Source organism: Fusarium oxysporum, chromosome VII (genome assembly GCF_013085055.1).
Source record: "Fusarium oxysporum Fo47 chromosome VII, complete sequence".
Lineage (NCBI taxonomy): Eukaryota > Fungi > Ascomycota > Sordariomycetes > Hypocreales > Nectriaceae > Fusarium > Fusarium oxysporum.
In genome coordinates this window covers 3,996,335-4,015,912 of record NC_072846.1, presented here as the reverse complement: position 1 = coordinate 4,015,912, position 19,578 = coordinate 3,996,335, and the positions used below count along the sequence as shown (strand labels likewise).

The window sequence follows — 19,578 nt, the reverse complement described above, 5'->3', positions numbered from 1 at the left end:
GATAATCCGGCAGAACCGATGGTTGTCAAGAACTGGGAGACAGTTGATGTTGCTTGGTTAGTAAAGATTGAAAACGCATTCCAAGACTCTGTTGTTGTCGATGGCTGGGGTTGGGAAGAGACCGATTTGGAAAATAGTGGAGATGATATGAACATCGGCCAATGAGAGGTTTTTGACATGTGAAATACCTAGAAGTTGCTGACGTCAAAAACTTTGGTCAGATAGGTAAATTACCATTCGGTAAATTACCTCGACGGAACCCTAGCTTTCATCCTATTAACAGTTTCCTAGTATATAGATATTAGTAGAGGGATGATAAAACCAAGTATATAATATTGATAGAATCTACCCGAGGGAGATATAAAATCATTTCAGAGGCATATGAATCCCTATATACAATACGGAAATATTCGCCTTAATGGAAACGGTCCCTTTATCGTTTCTTGCGATAGAGCTTTCGGGTCTCCCCTAACCTCCTTCTACCATCAAAAATAAGAGCCTAATTCAAAATACTGTATTTATTCATCGTTGACTTATATAGAACGGCTATTGATAGTCTTTGCCATAAGTCATCTAGTAACCTCGTTTTACTGATATCAAAGGTACTTTGAGTATCTACACTATATTTTAGCGAGTATAGACCTTAATTTGTCACTGTTCGGGACTTATAAGACGGAATAAAACAACCGCATGAACCACTGGTTAAAGGTAGACCCTATTCGCGTCTGGGCTACTTGAGTAGAAGCGAAACGTCTTGCCAATAGTAGGTGACTACTTCCATAGGATCCTCCATACTAGGATTTAGTTAACCCATGATCGAGCTCAATCATGGGCTGGTTCATCTTGATCAGCACTGCCAGCTACCCTGAAAGGGTGTGTTTTGCATTTTGGACATTCGGTGCTCAGCATAGCATCATGGTGAGTGTGACCTGAAACCGAGTCTGAATGAGGCTCTACTTCATTCTTCAAGGACTGACTGTTCTTGCAGATCGATGAAGCCCGCATGTATAGGTTGCTATCGGCATATGACTGCTGCTTCAAGTCAGGAGCAGCCGGGCGTGGTATCTGGTCCAGCGTCAGGCGGTCATTGTTTGTTAAGCGACTCAGAGGTATCCAAGCTTGTCTGACTTGAGAGCTGGGAATGAAGCGAAACCATTCAGCAAGTGAGACATTCGTCAGTCCTTCTTCTGCACTCCGTTTCGATAGTGTAAGAATCTTGAAGCTATAACCTTTCGGGATGCCTTGAGTCATCGATACGAACATTGTTGAAGATATCTGACACAACTCTTCTCTCCAACCCTGAGAGTCGTATATTGATTTGATATGCTCGAAGATTCGATTGTGCTGCTTTGACCCGACTCTGTTGAAGCTTTCGCATAAGTCAGTTGATACGCTTGAAACAGTAAACTACTCTAGTAGGAGGAAAACGTACTCTTCTCGCTTAAGCAACGTCGACGGAATTATCAATGCGCCCCAGCCGTATTCTTTGACGAGCTTTAAACATATCGAGCCGATTTGAATAAGCCTGTGTGTTTCCGCTTTCTTCCTTTTCCATGGTTCCTTTGTGATGTTGTCATCTGGTCTCATGCCATAGTGTTCGCGGATCATTTCGTTCAATACCACGTCGCTCGGTACACGCTTGCAATCTTCAGGATGCTTTATCCTTTTTCGTGAGAACTTAGCATATCGTTGCTCATATGAAAGCTTGGCACGTTGCTTGAATTGCCAACTCAACAAAACAGCAACAAAGAGAAGTTTCAAGAATAGAAACCTCTTCTCGTGCTCGCTTTCTTTTGAAAATTTCGACAACTCCTCAAAATAAGGAATTGCTCGTGATAAAGCTGTTGTCGACGAACCAACATCGGTATCTTGTGTGGGTCCTGCGATCTGTCTGGCCAGGCCCCATGCATTCCGACAGATCCTACTACGATCGGGAAGGACCTTTATCTCCAGTTCTCTGGCCGGGTCCCTCTTCACCGGCTCGGGGGAAAGCACAAGCTGCTCGTGGACGTCGAGTTGACCATATGTCGTTGAACTATTCGCTAAACAGTAGAACTGACTGGGGACTTTCCACTCAGATCCTGGTTCTAGCAAACGTGTTGCGTCTGTAGTGTGGACTCCATTTGACGCGGCAGTTGCGGTATTTCGACTCTCTTCGTTGCATTTCGACTCGATTCTCGGGGAGGCGGCTGATTTGACTTAATCCATCTCGGTGTTGAATGCTACCAGCGCTGGCTCTGCATTAATCGTGTTACGCGATGTAGCGTCGGATGTTGCGCGTCCTCCTGATTCACGAGTATGGCCGGACGGTTTAGCGACACTTCAAGCTCTTACGGTTAACGGAGTCTTCGAGAATACATCAAGTTGGAAAGAGCGGTTTATATCGTAGTTAGGGACTTGTAGCGAAGAGATGTGAATCAGAGGATCAAACTTGCTCAGTATGACTGTTGTTAAAATGTGACCAGAACATCGTTCGTCTTGCTTTTGAGATCTGTAGATTGGAACATGTCAATGAGAGGATGCGAAAGCCGATATGTACATCGTAACGCTTTCCATACGTTCATATAGTCTGACTTACCACTGTATCCTCCATTTAGAGCTACCGGTACTACTATGGGGCTTAAAGCTAGAATTTGCCGCCTTCCAATTTGGACGAAATGCTGTGGTACTTTTGACATTACAAACAAAGACGATGACTCGTTGCTGTATAAAATGCCGCTGCCGGCACTTTTCAGCCCGTTAGAGATAATCGTTATCCCGTGGGGTGTAATACCGATTAAAGACAGAAACTTCGTACGGACATCTGTCTGAACATCCCGGCGAAAGTGTGGAACAGAATAATATTGTATTCGAGAGACTGTGGTTAGCAGGAAACTCGTAAAGCGTGAGAGGCTAGAGATATCAAATGAAACAATACTTGAACTCTGGTGGCTCTGTTCGGCATGGAGGTAGCTTCAGCCTATCGTCAAATCTTGAGTGACAGAACTAGCAGATAGCAGCTGCCACTATTTAGGACCAAGCCCGCTTAGCTCCCAAGCAGTTTCGAGGGGCAAGATACACTATTCGCCGAGTACATGAGGTGTACTAGAGGTTACTAGTTGCTCAAACCCACGGTGATTTTCTGGTCCCGCAGCTTTGGTGTGTTTTGTCAGAAATTCCTGATCGCTTTCGTCGTCGCATTCATGTATTCCGACAAGGGACTGCTGGAGGAAGTCTTATCTACCATATCATGTGTCGGTGATGGACTGTTCTCCGGTGCCGTCCGCCTATTCTCTGTCGCTGGTACAATTGCATGGTCTCCAACAAAGGTTGCACGCCTGCTCACATCATATCAGGCTTCAAAAAATCAGGGACTTTTCCACCCACAGATCAACTTGCAGTCTCTTATCTTGTCAAGAAACGCTGAAAGCAAAGCAAGTGGTTGATTCTGAGTACGCCTCTCTTGTGCCTCTAGAATGGTGGTTTTTTGCTGTTTCTGATACCGCTAAACGCGTTGGAGAGCGATATCACGATGTCTTCAGTTCTCCCACTCGCACTGGTCTCAAGCATATCCGCAGTATTGTAGATGAAGCTGCGTTGTGGGAGGAGACTGCGAAGAGATACGCCGACGATTGTCAACGAAGTCATATTTGTTGTTAATGTTGCGCAGTAGTGCTGGGTGAAAAATATATTTTTTGTAAAACTTGATTGTTTCTTATTGAGCTGATAGTTGTTCTCGGGTTTATATCTCTAGATTATTGTATGTAGGACTTTCAGACTAACAGTCTGAATCCTGAAGGGAAGGGGGATTCCCGGATTTTCCAACAATATTGAGAAACAGTACAATAAGAGAAAGCGAGGAAAGAAGGCAAAGCCCGTGAGGGATTACATTCAGAATGCAAGTCTCCAAAAAAATACGTGACCAGCAAGAAGTCTTTGTCGTAGAGACTCGCGTTAAAGAGGGGAAATCTCAAGTCCGTACCGCGCGCGGTATCGCGGTCTAGGGAACCGAGCGCTTGAAATCAGAATGGCAAGATAAAAAACAAGTCACCGTGAACGGCGCTCCAGAAAAGCTACAGTTCAAGAAGCGGCTTCAACATACCGGGAAGGACAAGGACTATCTTTCTATGGATACTCAGCGATCCAAGATGACTGAGTTACTAAACGAGCAGACTGACGGCTTTAGGATAGATACAAAATTGCCTCAGGAAGTTAGAGACACTATTCGCAGTGCCAATCTTGTAGGAAAGTCGCTCAACGCGGTAGATTGGTCAGCCCTCCCCAGAAGCGACGATAGCATCTTTTTCCAACTCACGCAAACGCCCGCCGGCGAAGGAAGCGATAGAGAAGAGAGAGGAGAGGATGACGAAAAAGAAAAAGAAAAAGAAGAAATACTCCCCCTTATCGATTTGTCATGCCCCAAAGACTTATAGATGCCCTCATCGCCGCCCTACCTTCCTCATCGAGAGTCGCCGTCATCCACCTCTTTGTCTTCCATGCCCTGCCCCTTCTAACGTCACGCTCAACTTGACGATTTACCTCGTGATCTAGTTAGGGAGAGAAGAATAGTTTCCGAGCCAAGTTACAGCGCTATAAAAGACGCGAATACACCGTAAATTTATGGGGAGGTGTCCTATAAAACCGCATATCCTAGAGGCTCAAACGGTCACTTCCCTGCCCTTTAGATAGTCAACAGTCGATCGATTGTCACGAATAGTTTCAAATCATCCATTTCGCCTTCTACCTGGGTTTCTGGACGACTTATAAAGCACACGACGTCCAAAGAGCTGCAAATCACACCAAAAATCGGACCCTTTCGATGTCTCACACTTTCGTGCTCAACCGTACTGATCTAAGTAGTTCTGTGATGGATCAGACGGCTAGTATGACCTGTTTGAAGTTGTTATTTAGTCAAATTCGGCCAGACTAACAAAGTCCTCTTATATCTCCGGGCAGTACCACAGCTCGGCCTCAGTCTTTTGTACAAAAAGGAGTCACGGAGGGCACCTTCACTGACCAAATCATCTTACCCATAAGCATAATACTCCAATTCGTCGGACGCCATGGTTGACATATTGTCAACGATACCTGTTGAGATCTTGGATCTATTGCCGATCAAGTCGCAATGCACTCCACCAGGGCTTCAACGTAGTCACTAATCTGGTGAATAGATTACAGAGAAGAAAGATTTGAAGTCCCTAACCGAAGTTTCTAAAAAGATACGAAAAGCTATACTAGAAAAGTTGTGGCGATCAATCGAGATCGCCCCGTTAAGTGAAGATAGACTCTATGACGTACCATTCGAAGGGTACCTACGAGCAGCACTCCATCACACTAAAAATCTTTTCTTCCAAGCTGATTTTCGCCGCGTGCCGTTCTCAAGATGTCCTCACGGTTCTTTGGATAATGGCTATCCTCAACGCTTCGCTCACCTCAGTTTAGCAGCTGAAACAATCCTAAATAAGGTTCCCTCAAGTCAGTTGAAAAGTTTCCGGTAAGTTTGCTATCCTATACGTCGGTAAATGACCGAGAAACACGTTTAAGACAGAAACAGGTGGAACCTTGGGTGCTGCGTGCCGGGGAGAATCAGGCTGGCGGTCCATTCCATTTCCATCCACGCAGCCTCTTGTAGAATGGATGGACGTCCATGTAGGCCCACCTTGGATGGAATGGATGGAAATGGACGCTAAGAGTGGGCCCGTGGAATGGATGGATGTGGAAATGGAAATGCGTGGACGCTATAAAGGGACAGTACACGTGATCCTCCCACCCGTTGCATCCCGGGCCTCCGCAAAGCTCATTTCAGCTAACAGATCAGTCCCTGGCACCTTTACATCCTCAAGGAGCTTCTCCGTGCTCTTAATATAGCCTCCGCAATGCCATGATCTCACCGTCTGTGTCATCCCGATCGTACTAGCATCCAGCCTGGCACGATCGTCTCGAACCATTCGACCGCATGTTGAGAAGAGCCTCTCAACATCAGCAGACATAGGAAGGACAGAGAGCACATCGAGAGCCATTTGTGACAGACGTGGATACTCTTCCCGTCTCTCATACCAATAGCTAATAGGATCTAGGATATTCTGGTCGGACTTGTGGACGTCACGGAACCAATCGCTGTATTCGTCGCCAACAGCATGTGTAGAACTGCTCGCCGCGTCCTCGGCTTGCAACAAGGTAGTCATCGATGAAGGTGGCTGTAATAGAGTCGGGGCCTGACGAGAATCTTCACGATACTCGTCAAAGGGATTCCGATATATGCGCCGCTTCTTCGTGACCGGCTCGCCGCGTTCTCGATCTCGAGAGATAATTCGCGGCTCGTAGTGAGACCGGTATAGTTCTTCTACAAGGGACTTTGCAGTTTGGATCCAGTCTAGGCGGTCTGCCCACACGTCTTCGAAATATCCCCAACGATACGCTGGATGAAGTGCAATGGCGGCATAATAAACCGGCGTCTCGTCAAGCCGCGAGTAGTACTTGTCAAGCCTTTTCCAACAGAGGTTAATGTTAACCTTGAAGTGCTCAGGATCGGGATATCGATGGGTAGCAGCCTTATATACCTCCAATTTGCCAAGGAGGTATTCATAGCCAAGCAGGGTATCCCACAGACACCCATATGCCCCAATGTATCCTTCCTTCCGCTTGCGCTGCTGACCGTCGCCTTCGAGAGTAATCAAGACATGCTCGAAGTGTTGAAGGACCTCGTTAAATAAGGAAATAATAGCCCAGTCCTTCTCCTCGAGTTTGTTCTCGTCCCTGAGGCAGAGCGGCATCTCGCTGCTTGACTTCTTTCCCCTCAATACCAACCCCTCCCACTCGCTCTTCTGCTCATACCAAAGGTCCTCGAGGAAGTCCTTTAGGAGAAGGGCACGCCGAATCATATAAAGGGTGGAAAGCCAACGGGTAACCACATCAATGATAACATCTAGAGGTTTCTTCGCTCGAACCACCGGATCGTCAGACTCGCTGTACACGGTAAGCTGAAGAGACCGGAGGAGATTGGTAAGCGAGTCTGAGCGGTGGATCCAGAAGATGAGGTTATGAAGTTTCCCAACTGGTCCTTTCCGTCTCCATAGCTCGTGGGCCTTCGCGTCAAGGGTCTCGTTCCCTTGGATATCGTCCTCGAAGGCCTCGGAATTATGGCCAAAAAGAAGTGCTTTAACGGCGAGATTGAGTATATGGCCAAAGCAGCGCAATCGCCGAGTTTTACCCTCGAAACCGAGCGCCTTCCCAATTTCTTCCATCGCCGTGTCGTTATTGCTGGCGTTATCGAGTGTGAATATCCTACCTTGTGGGTTATGCCGTAGCTTCGAAGGACCTCGACCACGTGGGTGGCGATATTGTCCCCAGAATGGCGGTCGACAAGCTCAGGAAGGCCAAGCACAAGCTTTCCTGGCTGGCCAAGGGTGTTGAGAAAGTAGCAACAGATTCCATATAAAGCGTGGCGATTATTCGACCTCCAACCATCGAACGCAATATGAAGTAACCCTGGAGCTGTCGCTAATACTCGCTTGATCTCAGCCTTGTTTTCCTCGTACACCTGAAGAATACGCTTGCGGACGGTATTGTGGGTAATATGCGCTTCGGTTGTATTCACGAGTGGATTGAGATATTCGAAAGCGGCGCGGAGGTATGGATCTTCACTTTGTCGGAAAGAAGAGTTGCTGTTGATGATCCACGAGACTACCAAATGCTGGAAGTCTAGCCGATCAAAACGGCCAATGATCTGGTTTGCAATCTGCTGCTCTCGCCCATCACGGGTATTCAACCTCATCATCTCGGCGATATTCCTTGATAATGTCTTCTCCTTTGCTTTGCTAGGCGGCTTCCGTCTTCCGGAAGGGTCACAGACCTTGTGGTCATTCCAGAGATGGATCTCCGCGTTCTGCGTACCGCTCGAGGCCGCCGAATGAGAGTTTGGCCTGCGACTGTCAACACAGACCTTGCAAACCCATCGCCGCTTTGTATCGTCATCGCTCTTCTCGATATCGTAGCCGAATGCCATATCCACGAAGATGTAGACGCACAGCGTTGGGATTGCGTGTAGCCAGGGAAGTCTTTCCAAGGGAAGAGGTCCCACGAGTTCTTCTTATCCTCTTGGTCTGGCGGCTCGAGCACCATAGAGCTGATAATTGGGTTCTCAGCCATTCTACGCGGTACAGAATGCTCTTGCAAGAATGCACTTGCATGGAGACGCTCGAACGCGGCACCGTGACGCGAAATGTCCACGACCCCATGGCTGTTATGTACTGTTTAAAGATACCTTAATTTGTATGTGAAAATGCCTGGTATATAGGTACTTGAAATCTCTCCCGACCATGACCAAGTTAGTTCACCCTGAATTACAGGGTATTTTGGGAACTAGGCTAGGAGCCCCCTACCAGTCCATACCCCTGCTTCCATTTCCACCTAACCATTCCACGGAACCCTGTCGTGGATGGCGTCGTCTAGGCGCACAGGACCCGTGTGCTCGGGGCACAGACCCCCCTGTCGGCAGGCTAGGGGCACAGCCCCCTGACTAAGCATTTCCCGTTGAATTAGAAACTGACTGAATGTACTAACGCATTCAACGGAGCCGACAGCTACCCTTTGACTGTGATTATTGAAATAGGGACGGGAAGGGCTAACCAAATTATACATAGCTATGATAGCCGGAGAATGTTCAATGGCTTTGCTACCGAGTGACCGCCTAACACCCATGACTTCCAACAATGATACAATCTTCTGTGCGCCTACTAGCTAAGTGCAAAGCTTCTTGTTCCCTACTGTCTGCTTCTATTCTCTCCCAAATTTCTTTGACGCCTCTTCTTCTATTGGCCAAAGGATTGTCTCCCATCTCCTCGGCGACCTGGGCTTCAATCCGCTCATCCTCCGCCTTACTCCAATCCAAATACGCCATCATCTCCTCTTTCGTCCATTCTCTTGATCCTGTTGACGTGATACAGCGCTTGGACATCTGTTTGTAGTCCAGGCACCACTCGTAGCTCTGTTTGTCATACCTGAGTGGGAGCCCCATCGCCCTGCGATATTGTTGGTTCGTCTTGATGCTGCCAGCTGGCTGCACTGCGTACCACGCGCTTCTTGCGGCAACATATCTTTCATATATTTCCTGTGGAGAATCGTACCTCGGTGGTGATGGCGATGGCCGGCCAAGCGAAGGGGGTTGCTCATGAACAGGAGATCCCGGCCGCTGAGAGGCGCCACCGGGCGAGTCTTGCAAGGTCCCAGTCATAGTCTCCGGCTGATCGGCGAGGACTGCCGGTGCCGCTGTCATTGCCGATACTTCTGTTTCTGCTAGTGCCTTTGCCTCTGCTGCTAGCTTTTCCAAGAGCTCTTGATGCCGCAAGGGACATGCCTTCGAATTCATTTGGTGACCGACTTCATGGCATTTGCTGCATTTTGGCGGGGCCTTTGCCCTTGCTTTTCCTGTAGTCGCAGCGGCTTCAAAGGAGCTTGGTAGTCTTTTTGTACTTGATTGTGGCAGATTTGATATAGTAGCCCTTGCATCTATGCGAGTGCGAGGCTCCAGAAGTAACTGTTGCTGCCCTGGGCGCTTAAGATGCCAATGCTTGTGGAAATGCTCAAGAAGAAGAACTTGGCCTTGTTCTTGTAAGGTCTGAAGTAGGTGAGCGCAAGGCAATCCCAGTGTACGCATAAAAATACCAGTACAGCGAGGCAGAGGAGGTTTTTTATCCAAAAGCCGCTTTCGTTGCTCTTCAACCTTCCTCAACGCCTCAAAAGATACCCAACCTTGAACAGCACTATACAGAGCTATACGAAGCTCAATTGGTTGTCGAAGTTGCTGTTGGGCTTGATTTGACTGTAGCTGATGGACCTGATTGGTAACAGCTCGTGTAATAGTACCCCAAGCCTCAAATAGATCTAGTGTCGATGTATTTAGATAGCTTTTAAGTAGACTATGAATACCTTCCACACGAGAAGTAACGACAGTACCAAAGTGAAGATGCTGATCAACCCAAGCTTTTACAAGCTTCTCCTTGTGAGGGTTTAGCCACGTTGCATGCAAATATCCAATCTCATTGGCGTAGGCGGGTAGATATCGCTGCTCAAGCTGCTGAACCCGCTGATCAAAGGTTACCTGATCAGCTGATTGAATGATTAAATGCCACTGGTTATAGAACTCTTGCCAGCTAAGAAGCTCTGCCTCGATTGTCTTTGGATCTGTTCGGTGTTGAATAAAGGCCGGCCGACAATAAGCAAGGACTGCCTTATTAGCATGCCAAAGGCACAATAGAAGGACTGCAGATGGAAAGCAGATAGCAACTGCATTTATACAAGCTAAAGCACAGTCCGTAATAATGACAGACGGAAAGCTTGTATTGCAGACCTCATATAAAGACTTCAGTCGTTCGAGAGCCCATTGGTAGTCTTGTTCCTCTTCGCCGCTGAGGAATGCAAAAGCAATGCAGAATGATCGTTGACAGGCATCAACGCCGATAATGTCGAGAAGCGGCATGCCATACCGATTCGTCTTATATGTGCAGTCTAGAAGAAGAAGGTCAGGATATGCTTGCAGATAGGTAAGTGATTCAGGATGAGCAAATAAAACTGCTGTAACCCGTCCTTCACTATCTACCTGCATACGATTCCAAAAGCCTTCTTGATCTAGCTGGTTAATAAGAGCATGCATTGTGTTCTGGCCGAAGCGAGATGATCGTCGAGCTTCTGCAATGCTGTTGGAGATATCCTTCTGAGTTGCGATGGAATTTGAATGTTGTCGAATATAGGTTCTAATCTCTTTTGAGCTGATTCCAGCCTTTGTAAGATTGCTGATTGTTGATTTATCGTCCTTCGAGAGCCTTCGAAGAATAGGATGAGCAGTGGGATGGGTGCTTGGCGTGTGGTTATGTGTAGCATATTGACTATCCGATCGATGTCGTACAACCCAGCCAGATGCATCGGGTAACTCCTTTGCGGTGATAGAGAAGGGGCAGAGGGTGCTTCGAGTGCAGGTTGCTCGAATACGGCTTCTTGAGTCGCTTGGAGGCCGACGGGCACGATCGCAAGTGAAGTAAACTGTAAGTCTCCCAGACTTGCCTTTGTTGGACCTTCCTGTAACAAAAGCATAGCCTCGTGGTGCTGCCCAGCGATTGATCGCTTGGAATAGATCATCTCGAGATGCATATGTATGCTCAGGGGGTAAGCAGTCATCCGGAAATTGATCCATTTAAGTTAATTGATAAAATGATACAGAGATCAAGATAAAGATGCTTAGCCCCTGAAAATCGCTCCCTCAACATCCCATAAATGATGAATGCTTAGTCAGGGGGCTGTGCCCCTAGCCTGCCGACAGGGGGGTCTGTGCCCCGAGCACACAGGTCCTGTGCGCCTAGACGACGCCGTCGTGGATGGATGGATTATGTAACGGCCAGCTCCATGGAGGGATCTGTTACGTGCACCGGGGTCGGTGCACCTAAGATAACTGCACCGGGTCGGTGCATCTAAGATCCTTATGTAAGCTGCATACGTGGCCTGATCAAACGAGGCTCAACAGACCGCCTTTTCCACCTTCAATGCATCAATTGACAAGCTGTAGATCATCAATTCCACTAGTTTTATCTATTCTTAGTTACAATGAGCTCAATTGGAGTCCCTTTTTGCTTCCCTGATGACGTTCTCCCCCCTGAAGGTACATACAGCTCAAGAGAGCAAGTCCGTGAAGCTATCAACGATTGGGCAAGGCCACGAGGCTATGCATTTTTTATCAGCAAGTCAAGGACATATGCCAATGGCAAAAGAGAGTGTGTTTTCAGCTGTGACCGGGGAGCAGGGCGTACGCCTTCTCTTTCAGGAAGCCGGGAGACTTCAACTCGCCGTACAGGCTGCCTGTTCTCTGTCCTAGCAAAGGAAGACCGCATTACAGGCAATTGGCTTCTCAAACATCGTCAAGGGACTCAATTTCATATCCATAATCACGAACCAAGTCTAGATCCTACGGCACATCCCTCACATCGTCAACTATCACGGGAGGATCAGCTAAAAGTCCAAAACCTCTCTAATGCCGGCATTGTACCAAAGAAGATCAGGTCTTATCTACGAGAACACTCTGATACAATTGCTACACAGCAAGATATCTACAATTGCATCTCAGAGAGCAAGAGAGCCCTCGCCAAAGGGCAAAGCACTATACATGCCCTTGCTGATGAGCTGAATAAGGAGGGCTTCTGGAGTCATATATGCCTTGATGATAAGGGTGTGGTTACAGCTGTTATATTTACACATCCGGATTCACTTTTATATGTCAAATCATATCCAGAAGTGCTTATTATGGACTGTACATATAAGACCAACAAGTACAAGATGCCTCTTCTTGATATAGTTGGCATTGATGCTTGCCAAAAGACCTTCTGTGTTGCATTTGCCTTCCTCAGTGGAGAGGAAGAAGCTGACTTCAACTGGGCTCTTACACGATTACGGTCTCTATTCGAAGAACACGGTATAGGCCTCCCATCTGTCATACTTACAGATCGTCAACTGGCTCTTATGAATGCAATCTCCTCATTGACATGCTTCCCTGAAGCTAGCTTGCTATTATGTATCTGGCATATCAACAAAGCAGTCCTAAGTAACTGCATGCCGGCATTTGCAAAGGGTAGAGATCACACTGAGGGAATAGAGGAGTGGAGGGAGTTCTATCGTCTATGGCAGGAGATTGCTTACTCAAAGACCAAAGAGGCCTATAATGAGAGACTTCAGAAGTTCAGGGAGCGTTATGAGGCTGACCACCTTATAGAAGTAGGCTATATTATAACCATATGGCTTGAGCCTCATAAAGAGAAGTTTGTGAGGGCGTGGACTGACCAATGGCTTCACTTCGAGCAGTATGCTACCTCACGCTGTGAAGGTATTCATCACTTGGTCAAATCTGATATGAATAGCTCACAGGCTGACCTCTTCGAGGCCTGGAGGGTTATTAAGCGTGTAATCACAAACCAGCTCTCTGAGATCCAAGCAAACCAAGCGAGGCAGCAAGTAACAACACCAAACATTCAGGAGTCAATGGCGTTATATGATAATATCCGCGGTTGGGTATCGCATGAGTCTATCCTCAGAGTTGAAGGTCAACGGAAACGGCTTCTAAGCGAATTGCCTGCTTGTACAGGGGTATTCTCAAAGACTACTGGTCTGCCTTGTGCTCATATCATCCTGCCTCTACAGCAGAAAGAAGAGTGCTTGCAGATATCTCATTTTCACTCACACTGGCGTTATCGACGCCCAGGAAGCCCTCAGCTTATTATTCAGCCTCGCCGGCACTTCGATCGCCTAGCAATTCGTTCAGTAGTACCACTAACATCCACACAGAGAGAGCCTTCTTTATTTGAGCATGTTGAGAAACAGATACAGCAAAAGAAGCCTCCTAAATGCTCCGCTTGTGGCGAGGAAGGCCATACAAGGGTTTCGAGGACATGTCCCCTTCGTCATAATGATCTGAGAATATCTCCTGCTCCTATCTTCAAGCCTCCTCCTCGAGCCCCTTCACTTGAACAACCGGCTTTTATATTCCCTAGAGTTACAACTACGATGACTACAACCACAACGACAACAACAACAATCTATGTAGCAACTAGCCCTGTGACTTATCCGTCACTACCACTTCCAGCAAGAGAACCAAGCCCTCCTCGGTATGACAGGCCTGAGGCTATCTATGCGCGTTACAAAGCATCACGAGAGGCGTGGTATGCTACATTGCCCCCACGATCTCGGAGGAATGATAAGGCATATAGGAAAGCAAAAGGTTTGCCTGCAAGATATCCCAAAGCCTCGGTCGAATATGCTCTTGATTGGAAGCGAATGGGTCGTCAGTGTGATCTAGGTATTGGCAAAGGGAAACGAGACTGGATCCAAGAGGAGATTAATGCATATCTTGACTTTGAAAAGACTGAAGAGGAGCATGTTAATCTCGAGGAACAGATACGGCTTGAAGAGGGTTATTATCAGGGTCGAAATGGCATACAAGATTGTATTAATGATTCGGTGCTATATGGCCAAGCACGGCAGGCATATTTTGATAATTGGAACCCCTATATGTAAATCCAGTTAGAGTCGCTTAATGAATAATTAGTATATACCATTTGAAAGAGAATAAAAAGAGCAATTTCCAAGTATATATACCATTACCTAATGGCTTTATTTTCGAATATAATTGCTAGGATATATTAAGTAGATTGATGTAGATATTGATACAGAAGAAGCATTCCTATTGCAAGAAAAAGCTCTGCTTTATATATATAATTATGTGAAGTGATTTACATCTATCACTGGAAGCTCTGGTATCACAGCAAGCTATGATGCATCATTCACTATCACCAGAGGAGTCATATGATGCCAATGGATGAGATGCTATATAATGAATAGCTGTAGATATAGGGAATCATGATTACTCTTCAATTAAGTGAGTAACTGTTGTTGTTGAGGATAAAAAAGGGATCTCAGTGATACACAAATATGCAGCTTACATAAGGATCTTAGATGCACCGACCCGGTGCAGTTATCTTAGGTGCACCGACCCCGGTGCACGTAACAGATCCCCTCCATGGAATGGATGGAAATGGATGCACGGACCATCCATTTCCACGCCGTGGATACGTGGACGGTGGACGTGGAATGGATCGCCAGCCTGGTCAAACTTGAGGTTGTCGAAGCTGCCCTGACCCTCGACCGCCCAACCCTTTGTAGTTTTTGGCAAAGACATGATGATTATAGTAGAATGGTGTGAGATTTGAAACCGATGTAATGAAGGCGTGAAGAGATTTGATCCAGTTGTTGCTTAATGGGTCAGTTGGTACGTGGGTAGGATGCTTGATCCTACATACCGGTACCGTATAACATGATAGCTTTCCTCCAGCCTTGCTTTGATTATGAATATGTTAATCACTCCGCCTTCATTACGCTGCTGACCAATTCACACGGGGATGTAAGAATTGCGTCGAACTTCCTCGCGATTTCCTCGGGGAGAACATGACTAAGTCGTACACCGTAATATCATGGCTGGTGCTAAGAGACTTAGAATAGCTGCATTTAGTGAGCATGCGGTTGTGTACAGCTAGTGGATCACTGCCCGTATTGATACGGCCTGCTTTGCTACAGTGGGATGCAAAAAGTTTGAATACCGGGCGTGTATCTTCTTTCGCCGCTAGCCTCTTTGAGCCAGCTACCACGTGCATATCAGCTTTTGCACGGCTAATAAGTATATAGTGATTGGCTAGATCGAGCTTCTTCTTCAGATTAGAAGCAGGCTGAACTCCAAATAGGCTAGACAGGGGGTATCAGTACTTCAAAAGGTATTCAAACTTATTGCATCCCACTGTAGGTGGCGCGGGTAGCCCGTGTGGGGGGGACTCCAGGGGCAGCGGCGCTAATAAACTTTATGCATACGGTAATCCGGAGTATGTGGGAACTGGGAAGATAAGATGCTGGAAAATTGATTGACCGCAGTAGACGAGAGTGGCACTGACAAGACGTGAATGAGACATTCTCCATCGCCAGTTCTCTATTAGACCTCCTAATATCTTACGCTGGTGCGAGTAGCCGCGGCCAGCCTATCGGTGCTAAGATTTCTATCCCAAAGACAAGACCTCCCGGCCATTTCATGGCATCTTCCCACTCATCTCCAAGGACCCCCTTAATGTAGCTCAGCAAACAGCTTGGCCAGTCCCTCAGACACCAGTGCTCCTGATTATAGCTCATTAAGACAGTAAAGTGACCCAGAATAACGAGTGCTACGGGATGTCGAGCTGAGCACAGATCCAGAAAGGTCTGGCATACCTCAAGTCCCCAGCCCCAAACTATCTTACCAGGCTCAGGGTCTCCGAGGTTGTCTGAAAGCACTGCAATACGGCGGAAGAGTGCTTTCACGGCATGGAGGCATGCTGTCTTCTGTTCCCCTGCAAACTGACGCACTATGCATCCCTGGAGAAACGCAAGCTGTGGATATCTTGTTTCGAGATCATTCCCAGTGTTTTGGTAATTGGCAACAAACTTAGTGAGAAGCCATGATTCTGAGACGACTACTGGGGGGAAGCTCTGGTGTACAAACATCAACGTAGACCTGCTAAAGTGAAGTGCCTTTAACAACTCCTCAACAGGGTCGAATGATGATTCGGAGCGGACGCTACTGGGGCGATAGATAGGTTCCGCTACGGCATACATTGATGTGAAAGCGGAAAACCCCAGCAGAGCTTGTTCGTGCGCCTGACTGGGGGATTCGAAATGCGGCCTAGCTCGAGTGATTGCGGCTTGCTGGTGTGCAACAGCTCTGACATACCACTTAGATTGGGAACAATCTTCACTGTAGAGCTGAAGGGCTGTGAGGCCCAGGATACTATTCAGCAAGTAGTGGTGAGAGAAGCCCAAGCGAACAAGGTTGTATTGCAGCTGCTTCGTATTCTCCGTCATGTCGCCTGTCACGGGATACCGGTGCCAGTGCTCCAGCAATTCGAGATCAGCTATGCTGTCCTCGTTCAGTGGCGGCTTGTTCAGGGTAGGAGACGAGAAGCTGCACACGACGTTGGCCCGCTCGCATTGAAGGCATCGTGGATGGACCTCATTGCACTAGGAAGTTCAGCTGTGGGTTCTCCCCTCGGCGTGGCAAGTAGCAGGAATGGCACAGGGAAAATAGTTACCTTGGCGTGCTTCTCCTTGCATTGAACACAGCCTTCTCGGGACTTTCTGTGAACTTTCCGCCTTCTAATCATATTTGTCATGCCTCCGTGTCGCGTCACCGGAAGATACGTTGGGGTCGCATGGGGCGCCGTATAGATACGGTGATGGAGTGTTTTGGCTACGTTGATATATGATTAGTTTGAGCTAACCGATCGGACTTTGTCGGCCGCTTTTAAGAGCGGGGTAAAGGCGAGTCATCTACGGATAATCCGAGAACGCTTACCAATCATAGGGGCTTCCCTACGCGACTGATACACTGGCGCCTGGGCGCGTTTTCTGACTAAGCCCAAGAAAAATGGCGGCTCCCACTGGAACGGCGCCCGGGCGTCGCGATAAGACTTTAGCGGGTCCCAGAGTAGTTTGATTGGCCAGCAACTGCATCACTATCACCTGTAGGTTTTTTTTTGTTTACTTCGGATCAAGATCTGGTTCGATTACTACAACGAGTCATTCAACGCGGCAGAATGAGTGCCTCAATTGAGTCGTCGTCCGTTCTTCCCCCTTCGCAGGAGCTTGCTTCATTCCCCGATGATTGTTTGCCCCCCGAAGCCGACTACAACTCTCGCGATGAGCTAGTGACCGCAATCAACACATGGGCCGCCACGCGAGGCTATGCATTTATTACGCGAAAATCAACTACCAAAACAAGTGGTAGAAAAATTGTTACATATGCATGTGATAGATCTTGGCAGCACAAGCCTTCAGCAAAGAAGAAACACATGCGCAAAACAACAACTCGAGGCACGGGTTGTCCATTCTCAGTCCTAGCTAAAGAATCATTAGACAAGACAACCTGGTCTTTACAACATCGACCAGACAAGGAATATTCAAAGCACAACCACCCTCCAAGTTAGCATCCATCAGCTCATCCCATCCATGGCAAACTTAATTCTACCGGAAAGCAACTCTATCAGAGCTTGTATCCGCCGGCATCTCTCCGAGGATATCCAGACATGTCTGCGTCAGCAAGACGGCAACTCTCTAGCAACTAGGCAAGGTATTTACAACTGCATTGCTAAGTTGAAAGATGACATGCACAAAGGACAAAGCTCAATTCATGCTCTGATCAACAAACTAGATCGAGAAGGATTTTGGAGTCGTTTGCGGGTCGACGGCAATCAACGAGTTACTGCAATTTTGTTTGCTCATCCAGGTTCCCTACAATACCTTCAAGCCTACTCTGATCTCTTGCTGCTTGACTGCACATACAAGACAAATAAGTACCAGATGCCACTTCTTGACATGATTGGGGTGGATGCTTGCCGGCGATCATTTTGCATTGCATTTGCCTTTCTCAGCGGTGAGCAGGAGGAAGATTACGTATGGGCTCTAGAGAGACTTCGATCACTCTACGAATTGGTTGGAGCTAGGCTTCCGTCGGTGGTTCTGTCTGATCGCTGTCTTGCATGCCTCAACGCCATTGACACAGTGCTCCCATCAGCACAGTCGCTGCTTTGCCTATGGCATGCAAACAAAGCAGTGCTTGCACATTGCCTTCCAATTTTCGCGCTACAGGAGAAACTAGCTGCTGGCGCTGCGTCTAATGCATTGAGAGCCGTGAAAACGGGGTCCAAACCGGATGGTTGGGCGGATTTCTATAACTTTTGGCATTCTATCATGCAGTCACCGACCGAGGCGATTTTTGATGAGCGCGTGGCAGCATTTGAGAAAAAGTATCTTCCGGATCATTCTGAAGAGGTTGCATATATAAAGAAGACTTGGCTTGAGCCGTACAAGGAAAAACTCGTCAAGGCCTGGGTCGATCAGCATATGCACTTTGGCAATGCAGTTACCATGCAGTACCCACCTGCCGGTCATACCCACCTACCGGTCAGCGAAAAAAAGATTCCCGAATACATAATGCACTTTTTTAACCTCATGGGAAAAACTTAATAAAAATAGTAAAAATAAGTTTATCTCTAGAATTTAGATCAAAATTGAATCTATTTTAATATTCTCTCGGCCTCTTAACTGTGCGCCCAGCGCGCGTGCGTGCCTCAGGTAACTCTTCCGCCTCCGAATTTGAGCCCTCATCCTCTTCCACTCCTCCCACCTCGATCACTTCCTCAACAGCCTCTGTCTCTTCAGCTGCTTGATTTGGTTCAGAAATATTGTTACCACCCACTAAAGCTTCGGCTAATGTCATAAATCTCCTGTTCGGATTCGGTATCGCCTTTCTCTTCTTGCCTCTGCTCAACCGCCCGACTTCCTCCTCTAAACTGGCTACTCTTGAGCTTAGCGAGGCGATCTTTGACTCTTGGGCTTCGAAGCCTTTCGATATCACAGAATAGCGTCTCCTAGTTGAGGGACTCTTGTTCTTCCCAAGATCTCTGATGTGACGACTGGTCTTTGGCGTATTATCAGAGTCGACTTGTCTGTCTTTTGAGCCCTCTGATGCAGGCGTTGTTTCCTTCTTATCTGGCTGAATCTCAGGATGCATGAGCGCTTTCCGTCGTGAAATCGGCCAGTTTCCAGTCACTCTCCAGCCCGAAAGGATGTTTTTCTTCGTCATACCCACTTCCCTGGCTTTGGCATAAGCCTTAATGAAGTTGACTTTGTCCACCGGGGCAGAATCCGTCAGGCTTGCCAGTTTTTGGAATTCTTTTCGATATGCAGCCTTGGATGCGTTGAAAACACCGTTATCCAGTGGCTGTAGGCCATGAGAGCAATGGGCTGGCAGGTAACAGCAATACACGTTGTTCAAAAAACACATGGCCATCCACTCATCCTGGATTTTCAGTCAGCGGTATTTCTGATCGAGAACAGGTAGACACCCACAGATACATGGCTCCCATGGCCATCTAATATGATGAGCCTTGCATCAGACTCATCTGCTGGCTGGGTTTGGGGCAGATAAACCTCTTTAAGCCACTCGACCGCGATATGGTTGTCTGTCCAGCCGTTATCGGACGTGAT

General features: G+C 47.4%; 2 protein-coding genes across 2 annotated transcripts; both read right to left on the bottom strand.

Annotated features, from left to right (window-relative positions):
* Positions 1-822: 822 nt before the first annotated feature.
* Positions 823-2,678, bottom strand: FOBCDRAFT_242195 (uncharacterized protein; the record flags this gene model as incomplete). Its single annotated transcript, XM_059610457.1, has 3 exons — positions 823-1,360; positions 1,433-2,198; positions 2,579-2,678. The coding sequence occupies 3 exons, from the start codon at positions 2,676-2,678 to the stop codon at positions 823-825; spliced, it is 1,404 nt and encodes a 467-aa protein (XP_059465504.1).
* A 12,736-nt stretch (positions 2,679-15,414) lies between these two features.
* Positions 15,415-16,824, bottom strand: FOBCDRAFT_228451 (uncharacterized protein). Its single transcript, XM_054706299.2, has 2 exons — positions 16,623-16,824; positions 15,415-16,551 (listed from the first exon to the last, which is right to left on the bottom strand). The coding sequence occupies exons 1-2, from the start codon at positions 16,701-16,703 to the stop codon at positions 15,511-15,513; spliced, it is 1,122 nt and encodes a 373-aa protein (XP_054562274.2). The 5' UTR covers positions 16,704-16,824; the 3' UTR covers positions 15,415-15,510.
* Positions 16,825-19,578: the final 2,754 nt, after the last annotated feature.

Excerpts from the sequence above, each read along its gene's own strand:
- FOBCDRAFT_228451 (XM_054706299.2), bottom strand. The coding sequence starts at position 16,703 with ATGACAAATATGATTAGAAGGCGGAAAGTTCACAGAAAGTCCCGAGAA. Across the intron at positions 16,552-16,622 it reads GCAAGGAGAAGCACGCCAAG|TGCAATGAGGTCCATCCACG; the intron begins GTAACTATTTTC and ends TGAACTTCCTAG.